We start from the raw sequence: 20,296 nt of genomic DNA on the forward strand, positions 1-20,296 counted from the left end.
GCGGGCGGGCGGGGGGGGGGGGGGGGCGGGGCGCGCGCGCGCCGGGAAAGCCGGCACTTTGGCGACACTCCCTAGGTCGCCGGGCGGCGGGCCCGAGCGGCCGCTGGGCGCCGGACGGGCGGGGGGTTCCCGGCGGCGGGCGGCGGGAGGCGGGCGGCGGGAGGCGGGCGGCCGGAGGCGGGCGGGGGCCGGGGGGCGGGCCGCGCCGCGCGGAGAAAAGCGCCGGCCGAGGGCCCGCGGCCGGGCCGCCTGGGTGAGCGCGCCGAGGCGGCTGCGGCTGCGGCTTCCAGGTGGGTGCGGGTCCTGGGGGAGCGGGGGTCCGCGCGGCGTGCACAGGTCGCGGCTCGACCCCGACCTCGCGGCCCCATGCGGGCCGGCGGCGCTGAAGTCTGGGGGCGGGCCCCGGGCGCCTCAACTTTTCCAGGACCGGGGCGTGGGCAGCGGCTGCGGGGCGCCCAGGGCTCGGCCGGGTAGGGAGCCCGTACCGAGGGGAGACAAAGGCTCTGGGCGGGCGGGGGCGGGGGCGGGGGCGGGGTCCGGCGCCTCTGGGGTCTTTGTGCGGACACGTGCATCACGCGTTTGTGGGTCTTTGTAGCTTTGGACCCGGGGACGTGCATCTGCCTGCGCCTTTGTGTGGCGGTTTGGTGCCGTGTCCGCGCCTTGTGGGCCGCGTTCGGTTGTGGGTGTGGGTGGGCGCGTCGTGTGTCCGCGTACGTGGTCGTGCCTGTCGACGTGTCTGGGCCGATGTCCGTGGAGGGTGCGCGCCGAGAGCCAGACGCCGCCCCGGCTCCTCGCTCCCCCGCGGTCCACCCGGGCCCCGACTTGACTTCAAACTTTTCTCCTGGTTCCTCCGGCAACAGCCCCGTCCCCCTCCCGCCGCAGCCCGGGCAGGGGCGCTGGCAGCCCTCTCCCTCCTTCACCTCCTGGGGCCCTTGGAGCGCGAGGGGATGGGGTGGGGTCGGGGGGGGTCGGCCGCGCTTGGCGACTCGCCCGGGCCAGGCCAGGGCTGGGCGGAGCGTGCCGGACACCCCGGCCCAGCCAGCCGGGAGCAGAGGTAAGCGGACCGTCCTGGGCCCCGGGGCGGGGGGGGGGGGGGGGGGCGGGAGAGGAGGCGGCAGCTGGTGCTGCTCGCCCCGCACTTCTCGGAGGGAGTGTATGTGACCGAGGGAGACGTGTCTGCCTGGCGAGAGGCCGGCCCCAGCCCGCGGCTGCTCCGCTTTGAGATCTGCTCTTGGCCGGCGTCCCGCCCCCGGGGGGGCGGGGGGCGGGGGTAGGAGGTGGGGGAGGGGGGCGGGGGGTGACGAGGCGTCGGCTTCTGGGATCCCCGCACCTACTGGTTCCCAGTGGGTCGGCCACGGGCCCACAGACCTGCTCAGGGCGAGTTGCTCAGCCTCTGGCAGTCGCAGTCCCCCTGCCCTGGATGCGGGGCCAAAGAACTCCGCTTGCAGTCGGGGTAACCCGCGCTGCGGGATTCGGCCCCACACTTGGCCGGGACCAGGAGGTGACTCAGGAACTTCTCCAGTCCTTCCTGACAGCTCTACCCTTCAGATAAGTCCAGACTTGTGGAGCCGAGGTCTGACCCGACAGGGAGCTCTCAGAGATGGGAGTCTTTTGGGCCTTTGATCCTGGGTCACGGAGATAGCCCCAACACCTTCCTTTCCCTGCCCCCTCACCCTGCCCCAGTCTTTAACCTAGAATTGTGCGGATGCTGCAGATGTGAAGGAGGGGCAAAAGCCATTCACCTGGAAAGGAGGCAACCCCTGGCGCTTTCCTTTCAAACCACAGCTTTGAAGTTAGGGAGGGATGAAGTGAGGTGGGCCAGGAGCCCCCGCAGCCCAGGAAGGAAGGCTGGAATGCAGCTGCAGAGGCAGGCCCGGGGAATATGCCAGGAGGCGGGAAGTGTCTCCCAGGGAGGGAGCAGCACTATATGGCTCAGTGTATTCTGATCACAGCACTGAGGTGGTCAGCATTGCAGACTGTAAGATGCAAGGTGTGTGGTGGGGTGGGGTGGGGATTGGAATTCAGCTGGGAGGGAAGAGAGGGACCAAATAGGAGGGCCTTAAATGCCAGGTCTAGGAGCCAGGATTTGAACCTGCAGGTGGTAGAGAGCTGCTGGAGGGTCTAAGCAGGCATAATAGGGTAGGATTGGTCATTCTAGGAAAACTTCCTCTGGCTTGTGGGCTGTGCTGGAGGCTGGGAGACCAATCTGCAGGCAGAGTTGAGCCAAGACCTAGATTTTATTCCCACTCTGTCACTTCCTAGCTCTGTGACCTTGGGCAAGTAACTTTACCTCGGATTCTACGTCTTCTTATCCTTCAAATGTGAGCAGAGTAATTCCTGTCTCACCAATCTGTTGTGAATGTTAAATAGGACGGTGACTTACATGTGCTAACAATATGAGACGAGGTTTGTAGTCTGCCTTACATTGTTGAAGTGCACTGACAATAGAAGGCAGAGCAGGGATCCCTGGGTGGCTCTGCGGTTGAGCACCTACTTTCGGCCCAAGGTGTGATCCTGGAGTCCTAGGATCAAGTCCCACATTGGGCTCCCTGCATGGAGCCTGCTTCTCCCTCTGCTTCTCTCTCTGCCTCTCTCTGTGTCTCTCATGAATAAATAAAAAATCTAAAAAAAAAAAAAAAGAAGAAGAAGGCCGAGCAAGCTTCACCTGTAGTCCTAGCCACGAGAGCCCAGGGGGACGGTGCATGGTAGACAAAGAAAAGAGCATCTCTGTCCTCTTCATCAGAGGGAATAACCAATGCAAAGGCATGATAGGCCTTTGCAAGATAGAAGCAAGATAGGCTCCTAGTCTGGCAAGCTCTCTATGCAGGATAGGTTTTAAGTGGAAGCAGTGGTGAGGTCCTGTTCTTCTGTTGGGATTGTACTCTAGCACACAGTAAGGCTGACAATCAGAGGCAGGGGCCCAGGAATAAAGCTGTTGTAACAGTCCAGGCCAAGAGGCCTCCTGAGCCCAACCTGGGCAGGGGGAGGTAACTGCCTGGCTTGGTGAGGGAAGAAGTGGAGACCATGACCATCTACCCAGGTGTGGCTGCTGATTCTTTCTGTCACAGGTGACACACCTGCTTCAGCCTGCTTTGGCTTCTGCAACCTTTCCAAACCCCTTCCCAATTCCCTGATAGATCCAGGTCAGCCAGCATTTGTAGCCCAGGCAGGGCCCTGGATGGTGCATTAGGAGAGAATCCAAGGCTTCTGGGTACATTTTGGATTCTTTAAGCTCTGCCCCTGCCTTATCTTTGACCTTCTGTTGTCTCAGCTCCTTTTTCTTTCCTGGCCCCTGAAAGCAGCCATTGGGGGGCAGGAACCCACATGCAGTGAGCACCAATGCGTGCCAGCCCTGGGACTAAGTCTTCATTTTACCTTGTGTAATCATCCCAGTGACCTGCTGGGAGCAATACTAGAATTCTCACCATGTTACAAATGAAAGCTTAGACTTAGGGGTGAGGGCACAGGTAAGCCTCCTAGCAGGAGAGGCACTCTGGGGTCAGAGCCCAGTCTGCCTGGCTGCAAAACCCATTCCTCTGCCCCAGACTGCCTCCCCGTGAGTCCATACAGGCTGCCTTTCACAGCAGAGAAAACAGCTTTGGGAGTCTTGCCCATTTCCCTGTAGAACATCCTCCTCGGGCAGGTTGCTGGGCGCACCTGCACCAGGGATAATGTCATAGAGGAGGCCAGGCACTGGGGGTCAGAATACCTGGATCCTGAGTCCAGCCTCTGTCCTCACTGGCTGCATGACTCTGGATAGATCACCAAACTTCTCTGGGTCTCTTCACATAGCTGTAGGATAGATACAGTACTGTCTATCCTGCTGATCTTGCAGGGTGACCGAACAGGTCATAGTTGAGGCATTGGAAAGGTTCAGAGGTGTTCTTTGGTGAAGTAGTATTTTAATGCCTGGTACATCTTCATGTAGCACCTGCTTTATGCCAGTTCCAGTGCTTAGCTAGAAGGACATAAAAACCAATCTGACCCCATCCTTGCTCACAGGAGGACAGACTGGTAAACATAATCATAGTCCAGCACAATCAGCTGTAGCCGTTGCCCATGCGGGCCCATTTGTAGGTTGAGTCACAGTGGTATGAGGGATTTGGAGCTCAGACATCTGGGTTTGAGACCTGGTTCCTCTACTACGCCACTGAATAATGCCAGCCGTCTGCAAAATAGAGTAATCCCCATGGTCAAAGACTGTGATGAGGCAGAGAGGAGGTGGTGATGTAGAAGTGCGTGGTGAGCTGACGTGTTTGTACAGATGTGTGGCATTAGCAATTCTGCTGGGAGAGCCAGTCCTCAAGGCTCCAGGAGTTTGGCCCTGAAATTCTTTCTGCCTTGCGTTTCCAGAGCTGACTTAAGTGGTTGGCTGGGCGGGGCGGGGAGGGGAGACAGTGGGTGGTGGTGTTGGGGCACCGGATGTTAATGGAATTTCCACCTGGGGGAAATTGGCATCAGCTGGAGTGAGCTCTTGGTGGAGGGAGCAGGGTGGGAGGCAGCTCAGCATTGAGCAGTCTCAGGTGGGTGCCAGCCCAAGGCTCAGCCTCCCACCCGCCTCATTCCCATGCCAGGGGCTCCCCCTTGAAGTTGTCGTGAGAAGCTGGCAAATCTTTGGCTCAGAAATGCTGTGGTGTGGCACCAGGAGCAGGCACCTGGGGCCTTAGACAGGCCTACGCCAGAACCCCGAGCTCTAGATAGATCTCAGAGAAGGAGGAGGGAGTTTGGGGCCTGTCCAGCCGACACCAGCACACTGCCTGGAGAATGTTACTATAAGCAGTCACAGACCTGCCGGGGTGCCTGGCACTGCGCTGGGTACTTGGGAAGGGAAAAACCTAAGAAGAATAACACGGCCATTGCCTCCTGGAAGCTTAATAAATCATCAGCATCATTGACTACCACACATCGAGCACTTAACATGAGGCAGACGTTGAGCCTAGTGTTTCACACACCATCCCATGAGGCTTTGGCCAGCCCTGTGTTGTTGTCCCTTTTGAGAACACTGAGACCCAACAAGGTTGACACTTGCCTAAGGCAAGGAAGTACGGGGCTGGATTTACACCTGGGTCTGAGTCCAGCAGTTAATCCTGAATTACTGGCCTGTTGATTCATCCAACAGTGTTTGCCATGGCCTCCAGGCCTGGCTCTGTCCCCAGAAGGGGGAAGGGGTGAACAGGTGAAGAAGGCAGAGTCACTGCCCCAAGCCGCTCACACTTGAAGCCAGGAGACAGGCAGGTAAATAACGGTAGAGAATGTCGTCAGTATGCATCCGAAGGAGGCACGTGGATGGTGTGAGAGGCCAGAGTGGGAGAGGTGGCTCCGGGGCCTGAGTCGGACAGAACAGGTTTTGTTCTGCTGGCAGGGCCGGGGCAGGCCAGGTGGATGCGGGTGCTGCCGGCAGCAGTCAGGCGTCGGAACCGGGTCCTGGGCCCTGCTGTGCCATTTCCTTGTTGTCACTACCCCCTCGGTTACTCTTACTCCGGTTACTCTTACTCGTGCTCTCTGGGGGACCTTGCAGTTCCCCACTCGGAATTCTCTGAGTTGGAGGAAGTGCAAGCAAGGGCAAAGAGTTCTGCAGAGCTCACCACCGTAGGTTCACTTCAAGATAGGGGCTCAGCTCGGGGAGGGAGGGCTGTGAGGACAGCCTGCAGGTGCCTCTGTGCCACAGTGAACTTGATTTCTGGAGGTAGAAGTAGAAGTTGGGAGGTTTTTGAGAAGGGGAGTGAGGTAACCAAAGCTGTCCTGGAGGCTCTCCTAGCAGGGCCTGGGGTGTCACGGTAGGGGGACCTTCCCAGGGTCTGCCAGTAAATAGCCACATGATTTAGTCTCTTGACCTCACACGGCCATCAGCAAACTTCCCTTAGAGTCACAGTGGTTCCACCAAGGAATAACTCCTGGCCCCTGCCCAGAGGACCTTATGCTATGCCCCCCAAACCCAGGGTGGGCAGGTTGTAAAGTCTGTGTGTTCTGTAACCAGGCTGATCAGGGTCTTTTATCTGCAGGTTTGGGTTTGGAAAAGCACGGCTACATCTTAGGGCCAAAGATCCCTTTCCTCCCTTGCCTTCGATGATGGCCACCTGTCTGCCTTTCCCTTTCTCCCCAGGGTAGATCACAGGGTCCCATTGGGAGGCAGAGTCTGTACTGTTACATAGGTGAGAGAACTGAGGCCCAAAGAAATAAAACTCTGAGGGTCACACAATGGGGGTACACCCAGCACTAGAGGCCAAGGCAGGTGTTAGTGACCCTGTCCTGGGTTGCCCTTCTGTCCCCACCGCTGGTCTGTAAGCCTTGTGAGGTCTGGTACCCCCACCCTCACCCCACATACACCTCTCATGGCCTCACACAGCACCTGTACTTAAGAGAGATTGAGTAAATGCTTCTGGCACGAATTGAACTCCTGAGACGCTGGAGTTGCACTGTCTGGGCGAAGCCAGAGGAGCTGAGACTCCAAGAGGAGAGGGGATGTGTCCATAGATGTGGACAGGCCAGGCGGGTGCTTGTCACCATGTACAGTTGTCCTGTTGCCTCCCCTTCAGCCCCCGGAGAGTGGGGAAGGGGATGGGGAGGGGCTCCCGGGGGGCTCCTACCACACAGCCTAGGAGAGGCATAAGCACTCATCAGTGGCTCATCCATCAGGTCCTGGCACTGTGGTCTCTGGTCCTCACAGCAACTCCTGGAGGAAGGGGTTGTCTCCATCTTAGGTGAGGAAACTGGCTGAGAGGAAGTCACTTCCCAGAGTTGCCTAATTCGGCATGTGACTCCTGTTCCCAGTATCGTAGGTCCTTCAGATCAGGGAATTGATCCCAGGATGACAGTTCTCATCAACCCTGATCAGTGGGTAGAGGCCTCCTAGAGCACCACGTCAGGAAAAGCTCTGAGGCCCAGTGCGGTTCCCTAGGAGGCAGTGCTGTGATTGAGTAGTGACCTCCACAGTGGTATGGCTGTAGGTAGGATCAAAAGACATCATCTTTCCATCATGTGGCCTCCACCACCCTGGAGCCTCATTTCTCTATGGGAATATTCAGCTTCCAAGTCTCGTCTTCATAACTGTTCCCTCCGAAGCTTATGGGACCACCATCACCAGTCCAGATTCAGTCTAAGGCACTGGTCCGGACTGGTAAAGTGACTCACCTGGTCTTCACTGCAAGTTAGCGTCCAAGGTTTCTGGCTCTCTGAAGATCTTTCCTCTTCACGGAGCTGAGGCTGGTGGTTTCTGTCCAGGGGAACTCACATTGCTCATCCCTTCTCCGATCCAGCAACCCTGTTGAAAAACAGTATGCCTCCCAGGAAAGAACTGCTCTCCCAGAGGGTGCCGGTAAGAGCTTTGACATGTTTCAAACGTGTGCCGAAGGAAGGAGGAAGAGAGATGGGTCAGGCCCACCTGCTGCCCCCCACCACACACCTGTTCCCTTTCCGCGGAGGAAGGCAGGGTGGTCCACCCTGCAGTCTTCCCATGTGCTCAGAATCCTGCCAGGTGCCTAACTGTCACCATTTTATTTCGTCTCCATGACAGTCCTGTGAAGTAGCTATTCACCTCTCCATTTTACAGATGGAGAGACTGAGACTCCAAGATCATGGCTAGCCAAGATCAGAGAAAGAGATGGCCATGGTCCTTGAGGAGGCTTCATTAGTGTGTTTCTCAGTGTATTTTATATATATTTCTACCATAAGAGAGGAAATGGGAGAAAAAGAGATTATGACATGTTTAAATATCTCAAAGTTCTACGATCTAAAGAAAAACTACTGTTGGGTGGATATATTTTCTTCTAGACTTTCCAGAATTAGGATTTGGGTTGGTTGTTTTTCTTTTTTTTAAATGGATAGTTATAATTTTCCTAGACATGCAATTTATCCTTATGATACCTAGCATTATGGCATCAGCCCCCTCTATGAGGCCGCCGACTTTTCTGAGCATGATTTTTATGGACTCTGTAAGATGCCCAGGAGACTTCAGCAGCCATCCTGAGTGGGCTGGGAAACCCTAGCCCGGAATCAGGAGACCAGACCCTGAACATGGGCTGCCACCACCTTGCTAGGGGGCCGTGGAAAGTCATTGCACAGTGGGCTACAGCCTCCTCGTCACTAAGGTGCCAGGCTGCATACCCCACACTATAGCCTTTGTGGCAGCAAATGAACAAAGGCCTTTTATGAACTATAAAGAGCTATAAAGGTGAGAATTTTCCTTATCTTCCCTCAGTCTACCCCGGAGAAAGTTCCACCTTTCCCTTGGCTCCTGAGCCTTTGGCTAAGGGCATGGAGCCACAGTGCCAGGCCCTAGCATCTCTGAGACACTCCTATAAAGGCACTCCTCCTGATGTTACCCCAGGAGCGACTTCCTCTGCTCAGGACAGGGACCCTGACTCTCAGACACTGGCCCACGCCTCCACAGTGGTAAGGCATCTCAGGGATTTCTCCTTTCTCTTGACTGCCTGGGACCATCTCCAAACCCCCCTCCCCACCCCACCCCACCCCCCCGAGAGACCTCGGGGCTCTGCTGCGAGCTCACGAAAGCCTCCCTGCTCCCCCAGAGCCACTGAGTATTAAAGACCATGGCGCCTCCCTCCTCCTTTCCCAGCAAAGTACGGAAGCGTGCGTTCCACTTGAACCAGTTGTGAGGTTACTGCAGCCCAGTACAGTTCCAGTCTCTGCCCACCTCCCCTGTGTCATCCTCCATGTCCTCTAAAACAGACACCAGCTGACCTCCAGGAGTAGCTGCAGACGTGGGGGAGAATGCGAGTCCAGCCCTAGCCCGTCGTCACCGGCTCCGACCACCTGCCACTGGGAATGTCCAGGCCTGGCACAGAACAGGGGCCCCGGCCGAGGTGGCCGCTGTGCAGGGCTGGGCGCGGGCCTCGTCCAGGGTGCTCCAGGAACAGGCACAACAGGCACAGGTACACAGGTGGGCCTCCACCTGCACTACTGCCGCCTTTACAAAGTCAGCTGCCCTGTCTCCAGTGGCTTGGTATGACCATCTTGCACTGGTGCACAGCTCTTCACAGTTTGCATTGCCCTTTGGTGGGAGTTGAGTCATGTCATGTGAAGAGGGCAGGGCAGGAATTATTGCCTTGTAGTGCAGAGGACAAGTGGAGGCCTGGGAGGGCAACGAGAAGAAGCCCCTGCTCTAGAGGAGAGGGCTTGGGCTGTGTTCGGGCTGCGGGTTACATAAGCAGGAGCTCACCAGGGGCCATCTGGCATTTAATAAGCACATTGTATAATCACCTTTGGGAACCAAAGGGTAATCTCGGGGCTTTTGTGTGTGTGCTGTGTTTGTTTAAACCCCAGGAAGGTGGGTATGGGCAGATGGGCTTGGCAGGGAAGGTGGGGCTCTGGGTAGTAATGAGCCCCTGTGGTGAGAAGTTCAACCAGCAAAACAAAGGGGGCTTGGAGTAACTCAATATTTTTCTTTTGGTTCCAGACATTGGAACACTCTGTCCTGCCTCAGTTGGGACCAAGTCCAGGATGCACCTGGGCCGGGTTTAATCCTCAAATTGGACTCTACAAAAGAAAGGGGTGGGAGAGGAGAGGCCCACATGAAGGGGGGCAGAGAGAAGAGCCCCACTTCTCGCTGCTCTCTGTAGAGCCAGAGTGCAGATCAGATAGCTGCCCCTTTAAAGTTTCATGTAGGGCCAGTAATGCTATCCAGCTGCTCCCTCCCCCGAGGGCCAGTGGGAGGGATGGGGGGATGGCGGGGGAGACCGGGCAGGGGGGCAGGGCCACCCCAGATGAAGAAACCTGCTGGGGAGACGCTAGGTGCCTTCTGTCCCCTGGGTGGAGTGGACACTGTGTAGCAGGAGGAGGTAGCCACAGACTTTGTGGTAGGAGGCTTTTACTACTCAACCCTCCCTCATCCCCCTGCAAGCCTCTCCCTCAGCACATCTGTCCCTGGAGCTGCAGTGGGCATGAACTCAGGCTTTGGGTCACACAGACGTGCGTGGGTGTGAGGAATGAATGTGACAATGTACGTGCTGGCGTCGCTGGCAGCTCCTGTTACAATTGTACAGGAGGGAAACTGAGGCCAGGAAGGGACGTGGCTTGCGTCATAGCATGTGTCAGTGGGAAAAGCGCCTCTTGGGACTATCTCCGCTGGGTACTTGACCAGTCCTGCTGGAGGAAAGCAGATGAAAAGAGGGGAATTGGGATTGAGCAGGCCTGGGTTCTAATCCTGTCCTACTTTTATTAGTTTGGGCTAAAACCCTGTTCCTCTCTGAGCCTCTAGTTCTTCATCGGTACAATGAAGGAACCAGCCCAGCTGCCTGCCCTGGGCTAAAGGAAGGGCCAAACGGGCGTTAAGAGTGTATCAGCTGTGGGTAGGGACAGGGCAAGGGGAATGAGGCTTGGACAGGTGTCCCCAGAGCCCATCTGGAAGTCTTGACACAGGGGTCCCCAGTTGGAATAAGGATCCTGCGTGGATCTAGAGGACAGGCCAGGGAGGGGGCTTAGGCCTAGGGATTCAGCTGTTGTTACCCACAAAAGGGGAAGCATGGGGACAGTTATTGCAGGCCCCCCTTGCAGGGAGAGGCTTCAGTCTCGGGGGATGGCGTGTGGGTCTCAGACATGGCTCAGCCCCTGCGAAACCATGACAGTGAGTCATGCTTCCTCTATACTCCATCTGGGTCCATCCCCCCGTACATGTGGCCGTGCATAGCTTTCTGGACCTTCTGCATCTCCGTTCTCTCTTCATGAAGCGGCAATAGAAATAGCCGCCTTGTGGTTCCTGTAATTGTGAAGGTTCAGTGGGAGTGTGTACCAGGAGGCAGGTAGCGCAGCCCCCAGCACCCAACACATGCGGCAGGGGTGGATGGCCCCCAGCACCCTAGCCCCTCCCCGCTAGCATCTGGAGCAAGACCAGCCCATGGACCCTAGCGCATCAGGGCTGGAGAGGGAGACCAAAGACCCATCCAGTCCAGGAGATTTCCACCAGGGTTGTAAACAGGCCTGGAAGGTTCCAAGTCCCACCTTCACATCAGCCAGAACATGCCTGCTTTTACCTGCTAATCTTTTTAAGAAAGTGTTCTGCTGCTTCCAGTTTAAAATCCACCAATCTGGCCTAACCCCTTCACCATACAGGTGCAGAGACCAAGGCCAGAGAGGAATGGGGACCAGGAATTACACGAGGAAGAGTGTTCCAGGCCAGGAATCCTGGGAGGATAGGTAGTGGCACCTTTCAGCTGTGCCTACACAGGCCAGCTCATGTCTTTTGTGGTGGGTTAAGAACCATCTGGTATGGGGTCCCTGCTCCCGTCCCTCACCTGTGGCTCTCTTTCCAGCCCCCACCATGCTGTGGCCCCTGCTGCTGCCCCCACTGCTGTTGCTTGCTGTGAGCGGGGCCCAGACGACCCGGCCATGCTTCCCCGGATGCCAGTGCGAGGTGGAGACCTTTGGCCTCTTCGACAGCTTCAGCCTGACCCGCGTGGATTGCAGTGGCCTGGGCCCCCACATCGTGCCTGTGCCCATCCCCTTGGACACTGCCCACTTGGACCTGTCCTCCAACCGGCTGGAGACCGTGAATGAGTCGGTGCTGGCAGGGCCGGGCTATACCACACTGGCTGGGCTGGATCTCAGCCACAACCTGCTCACCAGCATCTCGCCCACCGCCTTCTCCCGCCTTCGCTACCTAGAGTCACTTGACATCAGCCACAACGGCCTGGCAGCCCTGCCGGCGGAAAGCTTCACCAGCTCACCCCTGAGCGACGTGAATCTCAGCCACAACCGGCTCCGGGAGGTCTCGGTGTCGGCCTTCAGTACCCACAGCCAGGGCCGGGCGCTGCACGTGGACCTCTCCCACAACCTCATCCACCGCCTTGTGCCCCACCCTGCGGGGGCCAGCCTGCCCACACCCACCATCCAGAGCCTGAACCTGGCCTGGAACCGGCTCCGCACCATCCCTGACCTCCGGGACCTGCCCCTGCGCTACCTGAGCCTGGATGGCAATCCCCTGGCTGCTGTGGGCCCCGGTGCCTTCAGGGGGCTGGCGGGCCTGACACACCTGTCACTAGGCAGCCTGCAAGGCCTCCCCCAGCTGGCACCCTATGGCTTTCGTGAGTTGCAGAGCTTGCAGGTCTTGGACCTGTCAGGCAACCCTAAGCTCAAGTGGGCAGGAGCTGAGGTATTCTCAGGCCTGGGCTCCCTGCAGGAGCTGGACTTGTCAGGCACGGGCCTGCTGCCTCTGCCCGAGACGCTGCTCATCCACCTGCCGGCACTGCAGAGCATCAGTGTGGGCCAGGGTATGCGGTGCCAGCGGCTGGTGCGGGAGGGCGCCTACCCCCGGCAGCCTGGCTCTAGCCCCAAGGTGGCCCTGCACTGCAGAGATGCCCGGGGATCGGCTGCTGAGCGCCCCAACACTTTGTGACAAATGGTGTAGCCTGGGGCCACAGAACAGACTGCTGCCCTGGGCTTCCTCAGGTCCTGGGTAACTTATATTTTCATGTGCCAACGCCGGGGGTTGGGGAGACCCTGCAGGCCCGTGTGGCAGCATCCTTGGAAAAGAGCTGTGGACCCAGGGGGAGGCTTTGGAGCTGGGACCAACACCCAGGAGCAAAGTCTTGCCCCCTTTGTCATCCCCCAAACCATAAGGAGAAAGTCTTTGATGCCAAACCAGACAGCAGTCCCCTGCTGTCCTTCCCCACTTTGTCCCCAAAGTGCCTTCCCTCAGGCCTGGGCCAGCCTGACTTGTGACAGAAGGAGGGTGGAAGAGAGCCCCTGCTGCAGGGCTGAGGTCAGGCCCACAGCTAAGCATCCCCTCGGGCCTGCAGTCCAGTCACATGGGCAGGGGTGGCTTTTACAAGGCAGTCCACCTCTTTGTTCTGGGCACACGAGGCCTCCTTCCTCCTTTTCTTTTCCTCTAGAACCTGGGTAGAACCTTCGTCATGGAAGGGACTAGAAAAAAATACCAAGTGTACCTTCTCGCAACCGAGGGGGCAGCTGAGGTCTAGAAAAGGAACATGGCTAATCTGAGGTAATGCAGCAGAGGCATGACCGGCCCCAGCACCCTGCCTCCCAGGGAGGCCCTTTTACTTTTCTGTCTTCTCTAAATCATGCCCTCTGTCCCCTTCCCGGGCTCCTGCATCCCAGGACAGGCAAGGACCTCAGAGGTGGGACCCTGGGCCCCATAACCAGCTGTGTGGCACTGGTTAAGTCAGGTCACCGCGGAGTCTCTGGAAGCTTCAGGCAAGCCAGTTCGAGGCCTACCAGTTTCCCCACTCTGGCATGGGGTCCCCCAGCGTCAAGAATGAAAATGCAAAAAAAAAAAAAAAAAAAAGAATGAAAATGCATCCAGTGACCCCTGAGGTACTGCCTTGAAACCCAGGTCTTGGAGGTCAATGAAGTTCTGGAAGCCCCAAGGGGCCTCCTGGGTTCAGCCTCCCACTAGCTCTGAGCCCAAGGCCCTATCTCACCCATCCATCAGGAGGCGGGTACCCCCATCAGTGTTTATGCTCCGCCCAGGTGGCATCTCAGCTTCCCAGCCCTGGGCTCTTTCCTTAGTATTTGTTTTATAAAAATTGTTGCCTTTGTAATGGACTGTCACTTGGACCACCCCCATCCCCCCACCCCTGCCGGCAGGGGCTGGAAACGTGTCATTTGTAAAAGAAGGAAAACATTGCATTTGTTCACTTTTGTAATGCTGTGTCCTGGGGATGCCTTGTGGGAGGAGGTGTTGGGGGAGAAGCCAGGCATAGGTGGCCCATTGGGGCTCCGTGGGCTGGTCCCACAGAGATGCCCACAGGACAGTGAGAGCTCCATCCTCCCCCACCAGGCCCACCCTACACCTACCTGGTCCTTGATTTAATAAACACTACAAACAGTCCCTCTTTCCATCCTTGCACCCGCATCCACAGATGTGCCCTGGGCAGCCTGTTCTTCCAGAAAAGCCCAGCAACCTCACAGGATTTGGACGGTGTGCTGATATGAGGAGGAAGTCCTTCAGGAATGGGTTGCTCCTTTCACTGTGGCTTGCACCCTGTCTACCCTTCTCTCCCCTCTCCCTGCTACCTCAAGTCCACGACCTTGTCATGGGCCCTGCCCTTCCCCCATCCCTGCCTCTCAGCTGCTCCGCACTCTATTAGACCCAGTTCCCATCTCCTCAGAAGCTTTCCCCAAGGTTCCCTTTCCCCTCCCTGATCTGAGCTCCAGCAGTACTTGGTCCTCCTTGGCATTTTGCCTGCTGTGGCACCCTAACTCCCATGTACGTACTTCCAGTCACAGGGAACTTACTTCTAGCTCCTCTGAATGGCTCTGAGGTCTATCAGTTGTCCCCTCTAACCAGCCAAGGTCTGTGGGACCATCCATCACCAACAACGACAAGTTTTTTTCTGATATGTACTCTGTGCCAAGGGATTCATGTCCTTGGAGTGTGAGGACATACAGAAGGTACCTGACTGCAAGAGCTGCACAGGGAGCTGTGAGAGCCTTGTGATGGAATTAGGAAGGCTTCCTGGAGGAGACTGGTCCACAGAGCTGAGAAAGCCAAGTGGACCTGGACAGAGGGGGAGGACACTCAGGAGGAGGGAGTTATGGGTGAACAATAGCATAGAACCCAGAACACTCAGGCTATGGGTAGGGCTGGGAAGCTAGCCTATTGTGTCCCCTGCCACTGCCCCCCACACCCCTGCCCAGGCTGGGCTCCAGGAGCAGGAGGCTAGCACCCATCGGTTAACATGGAAGTAGGTATCAGGATGAGACCCCAGCACTCACAGTCCTCAGACTGGTTCTCCAGCCTTCCTTCATCCCCTCTTATGAGAAAGCCTTCAAATGAAGGGGCAGGGGAGGGATCCTAGGGACTTGACCCAGTGAGGCTGTGCCCTCCCAAAGTCCTTGAAGAGGGGGTGGTCACGGATCAGAAGTGACTTTACAATGGGGACAAAGCAGTGCTGAAGGCAGGATGGGGAGGCCAGGCCTCCTGCAGGAGACAAGTTCTGGGGCAGGTCACCTCTGCCCTGGGCTGCAGCTTCACGCCTGCAGCCACAGGTGAGGATGGGACCGTCACACTGTGGGGCTCCTCCTTCCCGTGCGGGCACTACCCCGCACATCCCTCAGCCCTGGCCTCCCGCAAACCTTAGGGAGAGCCGAGGCCCCGCGGGCCAGCGGCCCTCCCCTAACCCTGCGTCCACGCCCCTCCCGGAGGCTCCCGGAGGCTCCCGGCCTGCAGCGCCACCATGTGGCCACACAGGGCCAGACAGCTCCGGTCCGAGGCGTCGCGGCGCCAGGCCCAGGGCCCGGGAGGCCCAAGCGGGTGGCCAGCATCTCCATCCCCTAACCACCAGGCCTTCGCGCGGCCGCACCCTGTCCTCCTGGGATCCTGGGGCCAAGAATGAAGACATTAGAATCTTACAGAATTATAGAGATGAGTCCAAAGATTCCGTTTTGGGGATTCGCAGAAAAGGATTATTTAAAATCTTGGGTCCGTCACAAACCAGCTGTGGAACTTTGGCCACATCACTTTACCTCTCTGAGCCTGGAGCATGTGGATGAAAATATCTCCCTCCACAGGACTGTAGGCATAAATAAAGTAACGTTCATAAAGCATCAAGCACAGTACCTGGCACAAAATAGACACTCCATAAATGCTTATTCCCTGCTTCAACCATAGATTTAGGAAATAGATTACAGAATCTGGTAGTTTTAGACTCATATTTTGATAATGGACTCAGAACTGAAGAATTTGGGGCACCTAGGTGGCTCAGTCAGGTGGGTATCCACCTTTGGCCTAGGTCGTGATCTCAGTATCCTAGGATCAAGCCCCACGTTGCGCTCCCTGCTCAGTGGAGAGTGTGCTTTTCCCTCTCCCTCTGCCCTTCCTCCCTGCTCATGCTCTCTCAAATAAATGAATGAAATCTTTTTTGAAAAATGACTGAAGAATTTCATAAAGATTTAGGATTGTAGAGGTGCAGAGCAATAACCCACAAGATCTTTGCTCTGTGAGCCAAACATAGAATAGGCCTTCAGTACACATCAGTTGAGCTTAGGGATGAGCAGACAACCGAGGCACAGTTTGTCATCATGTCACAGGCTGGTTCACAAACATTTCCTTTCATTTCACTAATAATACAGCTGCCACTTACTAGACACACATTCCTTGGACTTGGAGTACAGATACCACTTCCTCCTCACCACAGCTGCCCCGGGTAATATTGTCACCTACAGATGAGGGTACAGCCTGGGCCTGGCTTCATCTGATCAATTTTGAGTCATTCTTGCATGTCCTACTTCAGTGGCTGGGCCAGCTGTGCAGATTCTACATGTCAGAAAGGGCAGAGGTGCTCTGAGAAACCAAAAACAAACAAACAAACAAAAAAAAAACCACTGGGTTCTATTTATTTTTCTGTTGAAAATAAATCAGGGAAGTTATGCAACTCTAAGTATCTCCAATCAGATCATTAATTCTACATAATAGAGCATGAAAAAACAAAGACCAAAGTCAATGTCCTCCTCCCTCCCTTTCCATCCCCCCATCTCCTCGCCCCCACCCCCAGCCCTGTATCAAAAATGCAGAGACTGAGACCCAGAGAAGAGCAGCCCAAGGTCGCATGGCAGGTGACCTGGATTTTGTGCTTCAGAACTAGTTACATAATTTGTGAGACCCAGTGTAAAATGGCAATACGGGGACTCATTCAAAATTATTGAGAATTTCAAGATGGCAAGAGCAGGGCATTAAACCAAGGCCCTTCTAAGGTCCCACAGCCCATGAAACCAGCCCTGCTGTGCTTTAATCACACCATTTACAGAGAAGGAAGGAGCAAACACCCAATGTTGGTCAGGATGGCAGAAGAGTATCTGTGTATATTTGTGTGTAACGTCGCCCTCTGGGAACCAATTATTCTTTCAAACCCAGGAATTTCCCACCATGGATGTTATCGTGCCATCCCCTGAGGTCCCCAAATTGTCGTAGCCAAAGGGTTCTCAGAGAGGGCAGATGAAGATATACATACTAGCACCCACCATCTGCTTCCAAACCAGCTCACAGGATGTTTCTATGCACAAGACTGCCAAGCATGTCTGGGGCAGGGGCCTACCCTCTGCCAAGACAGTAGAGGTCATCATAGGCTACTGGGGCCTTGCCCATCAATGCTCAGTGTTCTGTGTTGGCTAATGCTGGTAAGGGAGCAAATGTTCACTGATACCTAATATTTATCGATACTTAATGTCCATCAATGACAGCCGCCACCAACGGCTGATATCCACAAAGAGAAAAAGTCCAGTGGCAGTAATGTCCACTATTGCTCAGCATATACCAGTGCCCAGTGTTTGCAGGTAGCTAATTGCAATGATAACTGCTCTGTGTGTCAATACCTAGTGTCAGCCGGTAGCTCAGTCTCTGGCAACAGCAAATGGCCATTCAGTGAAGACACATGACCTGTGTTTATTCTTCTCTTTTATTTATTAAAGTGACAGTGGTTGTATTTATGGATGTGATTGTGTTTGTTGAGCCAGCAGGAAATTCTTCCTGGGTTTACTGTTTAACTCCTTTTTTATTTTGCTTATCTGTTAGTTAAAATATTCTGATTTAGGAATACACATTTATGTTTCTTGATGTAACATATATATGTAATTATTATATACATGATACAAGGAGACAGAGAAAAGGGGAACAGGGTTTTAAAACAGAAGTGTCAAGCCAGGAAAAATGTTCTAACTAGTTGTTTCTTAGAAGCAGCAACATTTTCCAAAGTTGAGTGATGATTCAAAGCATGAGCCCTTCTGCTCAGGTGAAGGACAAAGAGCCAGGTTCCATAGTAAGGGTAAGGACCTGATGCACGGCCCCTTAAAGTCACATAACCAGCAGTGAAGGCTCTGGTTCAGAAGCCTGGCTTTGCTGCTTACAGCTAAGCGGCCTGGGGTAAGCCCTTTAACCTCTCTGTGAGCCTCAGTTTCCACATCTGTGAAATGGAGTGGGTAGTGATCTCACAGTCTTATGGTAGGAAGTAAGTGAGTCAATGTAATAAAACACTCCGGCTAGTGCCTGGCATAGAATAAGTAATAATAAATAATATAAAATACTAATTTTTTGAAAATTATTTCTTTTGTCAAATTTATAAGCATGCTGTGACTCAAAATATTCTCAGGCAGGATTTCTTCAGTGGCCATCAGCTCTCAGCAGATGACCTCATAGAAGCTGTTATGCTCAGGAATTTGGCTGAAAAGAAGTTCTACCCTTTGTATCAGTACATTTCAAAATTGCCCTTAAGGTACAATTTCCTCCTGACCCAACACTGGTAAGGGAACAGTGCTTAGGAGATATCCTCCTAACCATCCTCCTCGAGCCTGGCGATCACAGATGGAATGGCCAACCTACTGTGATGTGAGTTGCAGGGAAAACCTTCCACTCCTGTCACCCTCCTGGACAGCCTCACTCTGCCTGAAACTCCACCATTGTTCTTTGGCTTAAGCTATGGAGATGAACAAGTGTCTTGCAGGATTAGGGCATTTGCTAGCTACTGGGGAGCAAAGGGTACCTGACTGCTGTCTCCAAATGTGATATACCCTAAAAATGACTTTAAGGGGCTGTGTCATGTCAGCTGCTGAGACAATGATGCCAGTGGCCCGATCATGAGATCCATTAAGAAGGTAGTTGAAGGGGCAGCTTGAGTGGCTCAGCGGTTTAGCGCCGCCTTCAGCCCGGGGCCTGATCCTGGAGACCTGGGATCGAGTTCTGTGTTGGGCTCCCTGCATGGAGCCTGCTTCTCTTTCTGCCTGTGTCTCTGCCTCTCTCCCTCTCTCTCTCTCTCTCTCTCATGAATAAATAAATAAAATCTTAAAGAAGAAGAAGAAGAAGAAGGTAGTTGAAGGATAAGGTCTCCCACACATGCAGCCTTCTCTACCAGCCAGTGTGAGATCCTGTTCTATTGATGACTCCCATGACCCACCTCCTAGTATTATCACCCTCCTCTTCGAATCTGGATTAGATCCTGATTTGCTTTAATCAACAGAACACAACAGAAGTGGCTCAGGGTCAGTTCCAGATCTCAGTCTTAAGAAGGCCTGCTAAGTTTCACTTTTGCAATCTTGGGAACCCAGAGCTGCCCTGTACGGAGTCTGGTGAAACCATTTGGAGAAGCTGTAAAGCCAAATGGAGAGAGAAAACCTCAACCGTCCTGTATCCCAGCAAATCCTGGACCCCAGCCAACCCACCAGTTTGACATATGAGTGACCCCAACAAAACCAGCAGGAGAACAGAAGAATCGGCCAGGTGATCTCAGCCCTGATTTTAGAATGGTGAGCAAATAAAAAGATTGTTGTGCTAAGCCATTATCCTTTGGAGTGGTTTCTCACAAGGGCAATAAACAACCCAAACAATCAAGTCTTGGGCTCTGTGTGCCCCCAGCCCCATAGTCCCTGCCTCATCCCCTCTGGCTTCCCTGATAAAAACAAACAAACAAAATCGCTAACCAAGCCCTGGGCCAGAGCAGCTGAAGACACAAAGAGGCCAAATGACAAAGACAGCCAGCCAGAGCCTCCTCCAGGACAGCCAGTTCCGAGGGACCGGACCGAGGGACCTGGCAGAGAGGCACAGCTGAAAGGACACACGCGTACCAGGGGTTCTCAACCTTATGAGGTGCCGCCTGGCACGTGAGCCCACCTCTTGTTCTGTGTGGGTCTCGCGGCCACCCAGGGGCTTGGCCAGTCTCCCCTCCGCCTCACACCCTCCTCCCAGCCCAGACAGAGGACTTGCAGGTCCCCAGACAGACCCACCTCTCAAGCAGGGACTTCCTCATCTCACCTCCAGTCCCTGCTAAGACCTGGAAGATTAAAGACCTAAACCCACGGTGGGGCTAACATGCCCTCCCCCTCCCTCAGTGGCTTTCCTCCAGGCAGCGGCAGGATTTCTAGAAGGGCCCCCGGGGCTGGGGTGAGGCCAGTCACAGGTGGGGCCCAGGAGAGGAAAGCTGGTCTGAAATGTGGCGGCCCCTGAGCAGACCCTGAAAAAGGCATAGCTTTTTGTTCCTTCCCGCAGACTGTGGGCAAAGTCATACTTAGCACAAGCTTTAAAAATACTCTCCCCACTCCCAGACACAAACACTGTAATTCCCTTGGCTTGCCCCACCCACCCACCGTAGGGACATGTGGGACGTGGGGAGGGACCGGGATGGGGGCTCGGGGGCAGTGTTCTCGGGTTCTGAGAGGACCTCTCAGGAGCCTCTACACAGAACCTCCCTTTGCCAACATGTTTTAAAGAAAGGTCACCCTCAAAGGAGTAGGGGCAGGGGCAGTAGATGCTTCCCTGTCCTCATACCCACCAGACTGATTGCCTGCCACTTACCCTTCCTACCTCAGTATCCATGCCACCACCTCCACCTCCTCC

The 20,296-nt window shown here is 55.1% G+C and overlaps 1 protein-coding gene across 8 annotated transcripts; it reads left to right on the top strand.

Annotated features, from left to right (window-relative positions):
* The first annotated feature begins 186 nt into the window (after positions 1-186).
* Positions 187-13,234, top strand: TSKU (tsukushi, small leucine rich proteoglycan). Of its 8 annotated transcripts, XM_077867131.1 has the most exons (4): positions 6,003-7,315; positions 8,198-8,391; positions 8,689-8,885; positions 11,268-13,234. In XM_077867131.1, the coding sequence occupies exon 4, from the start codon at positions 11,276-11,278 to the stop codon at positions 12,347-12,349; it is 1,074 nt and encodes a 357-aa protein (XP_077723257.1). In that variant the 5' UTR covers positions 6,003-7,315; positions 8,198-8,391; positions 8,689-8,885; positions 11,268-11,275; the 3' UTR covers positions 12,350-13,234. The 8 variants fall into 8 exon arrangements, with proteins under 8 accessions (XP_077723253.1, XP_077723256.1, XP_077723261.1 ...); XM_077867130.1 differs by lacking the exons at positions 6,003-7,315; positions 8,198-8,391; positions 8,689-8,885 and adding exons at positions 199-290; positions 11,068-11,151; XM_077867129.1 differs by lacking the exon at positions 8,198-8,391.
* Positions 13,235-20,296: the final 7,062 nt, after the last annotated feature.

Source organism: Canis aureus, chromosome 23 (assembly GCF_053574225.1).
Source record: "Canis aureus isolate CA01 chromosome 23, VMU_Caureus_v.1.0, whole genome shotgun sequence".
In the NCBI taxonomy this organism is placed as follows: domain Eukaryota; kingdom Metazoa; phylum Chordata; class Mammalia; order Carnivora; family Canidae; genus Canis; species Canis aureus.

What these genes read in the sequence shown, in the direction of transcription:
- TSKU (XM_077867127.1), top strand. Translation starts at nt 11,276, where the DNA reads ATGCTGTGGCCCCTGCTGCTGCCCCCACTGCTGTTGCTTGCTGTGAGC.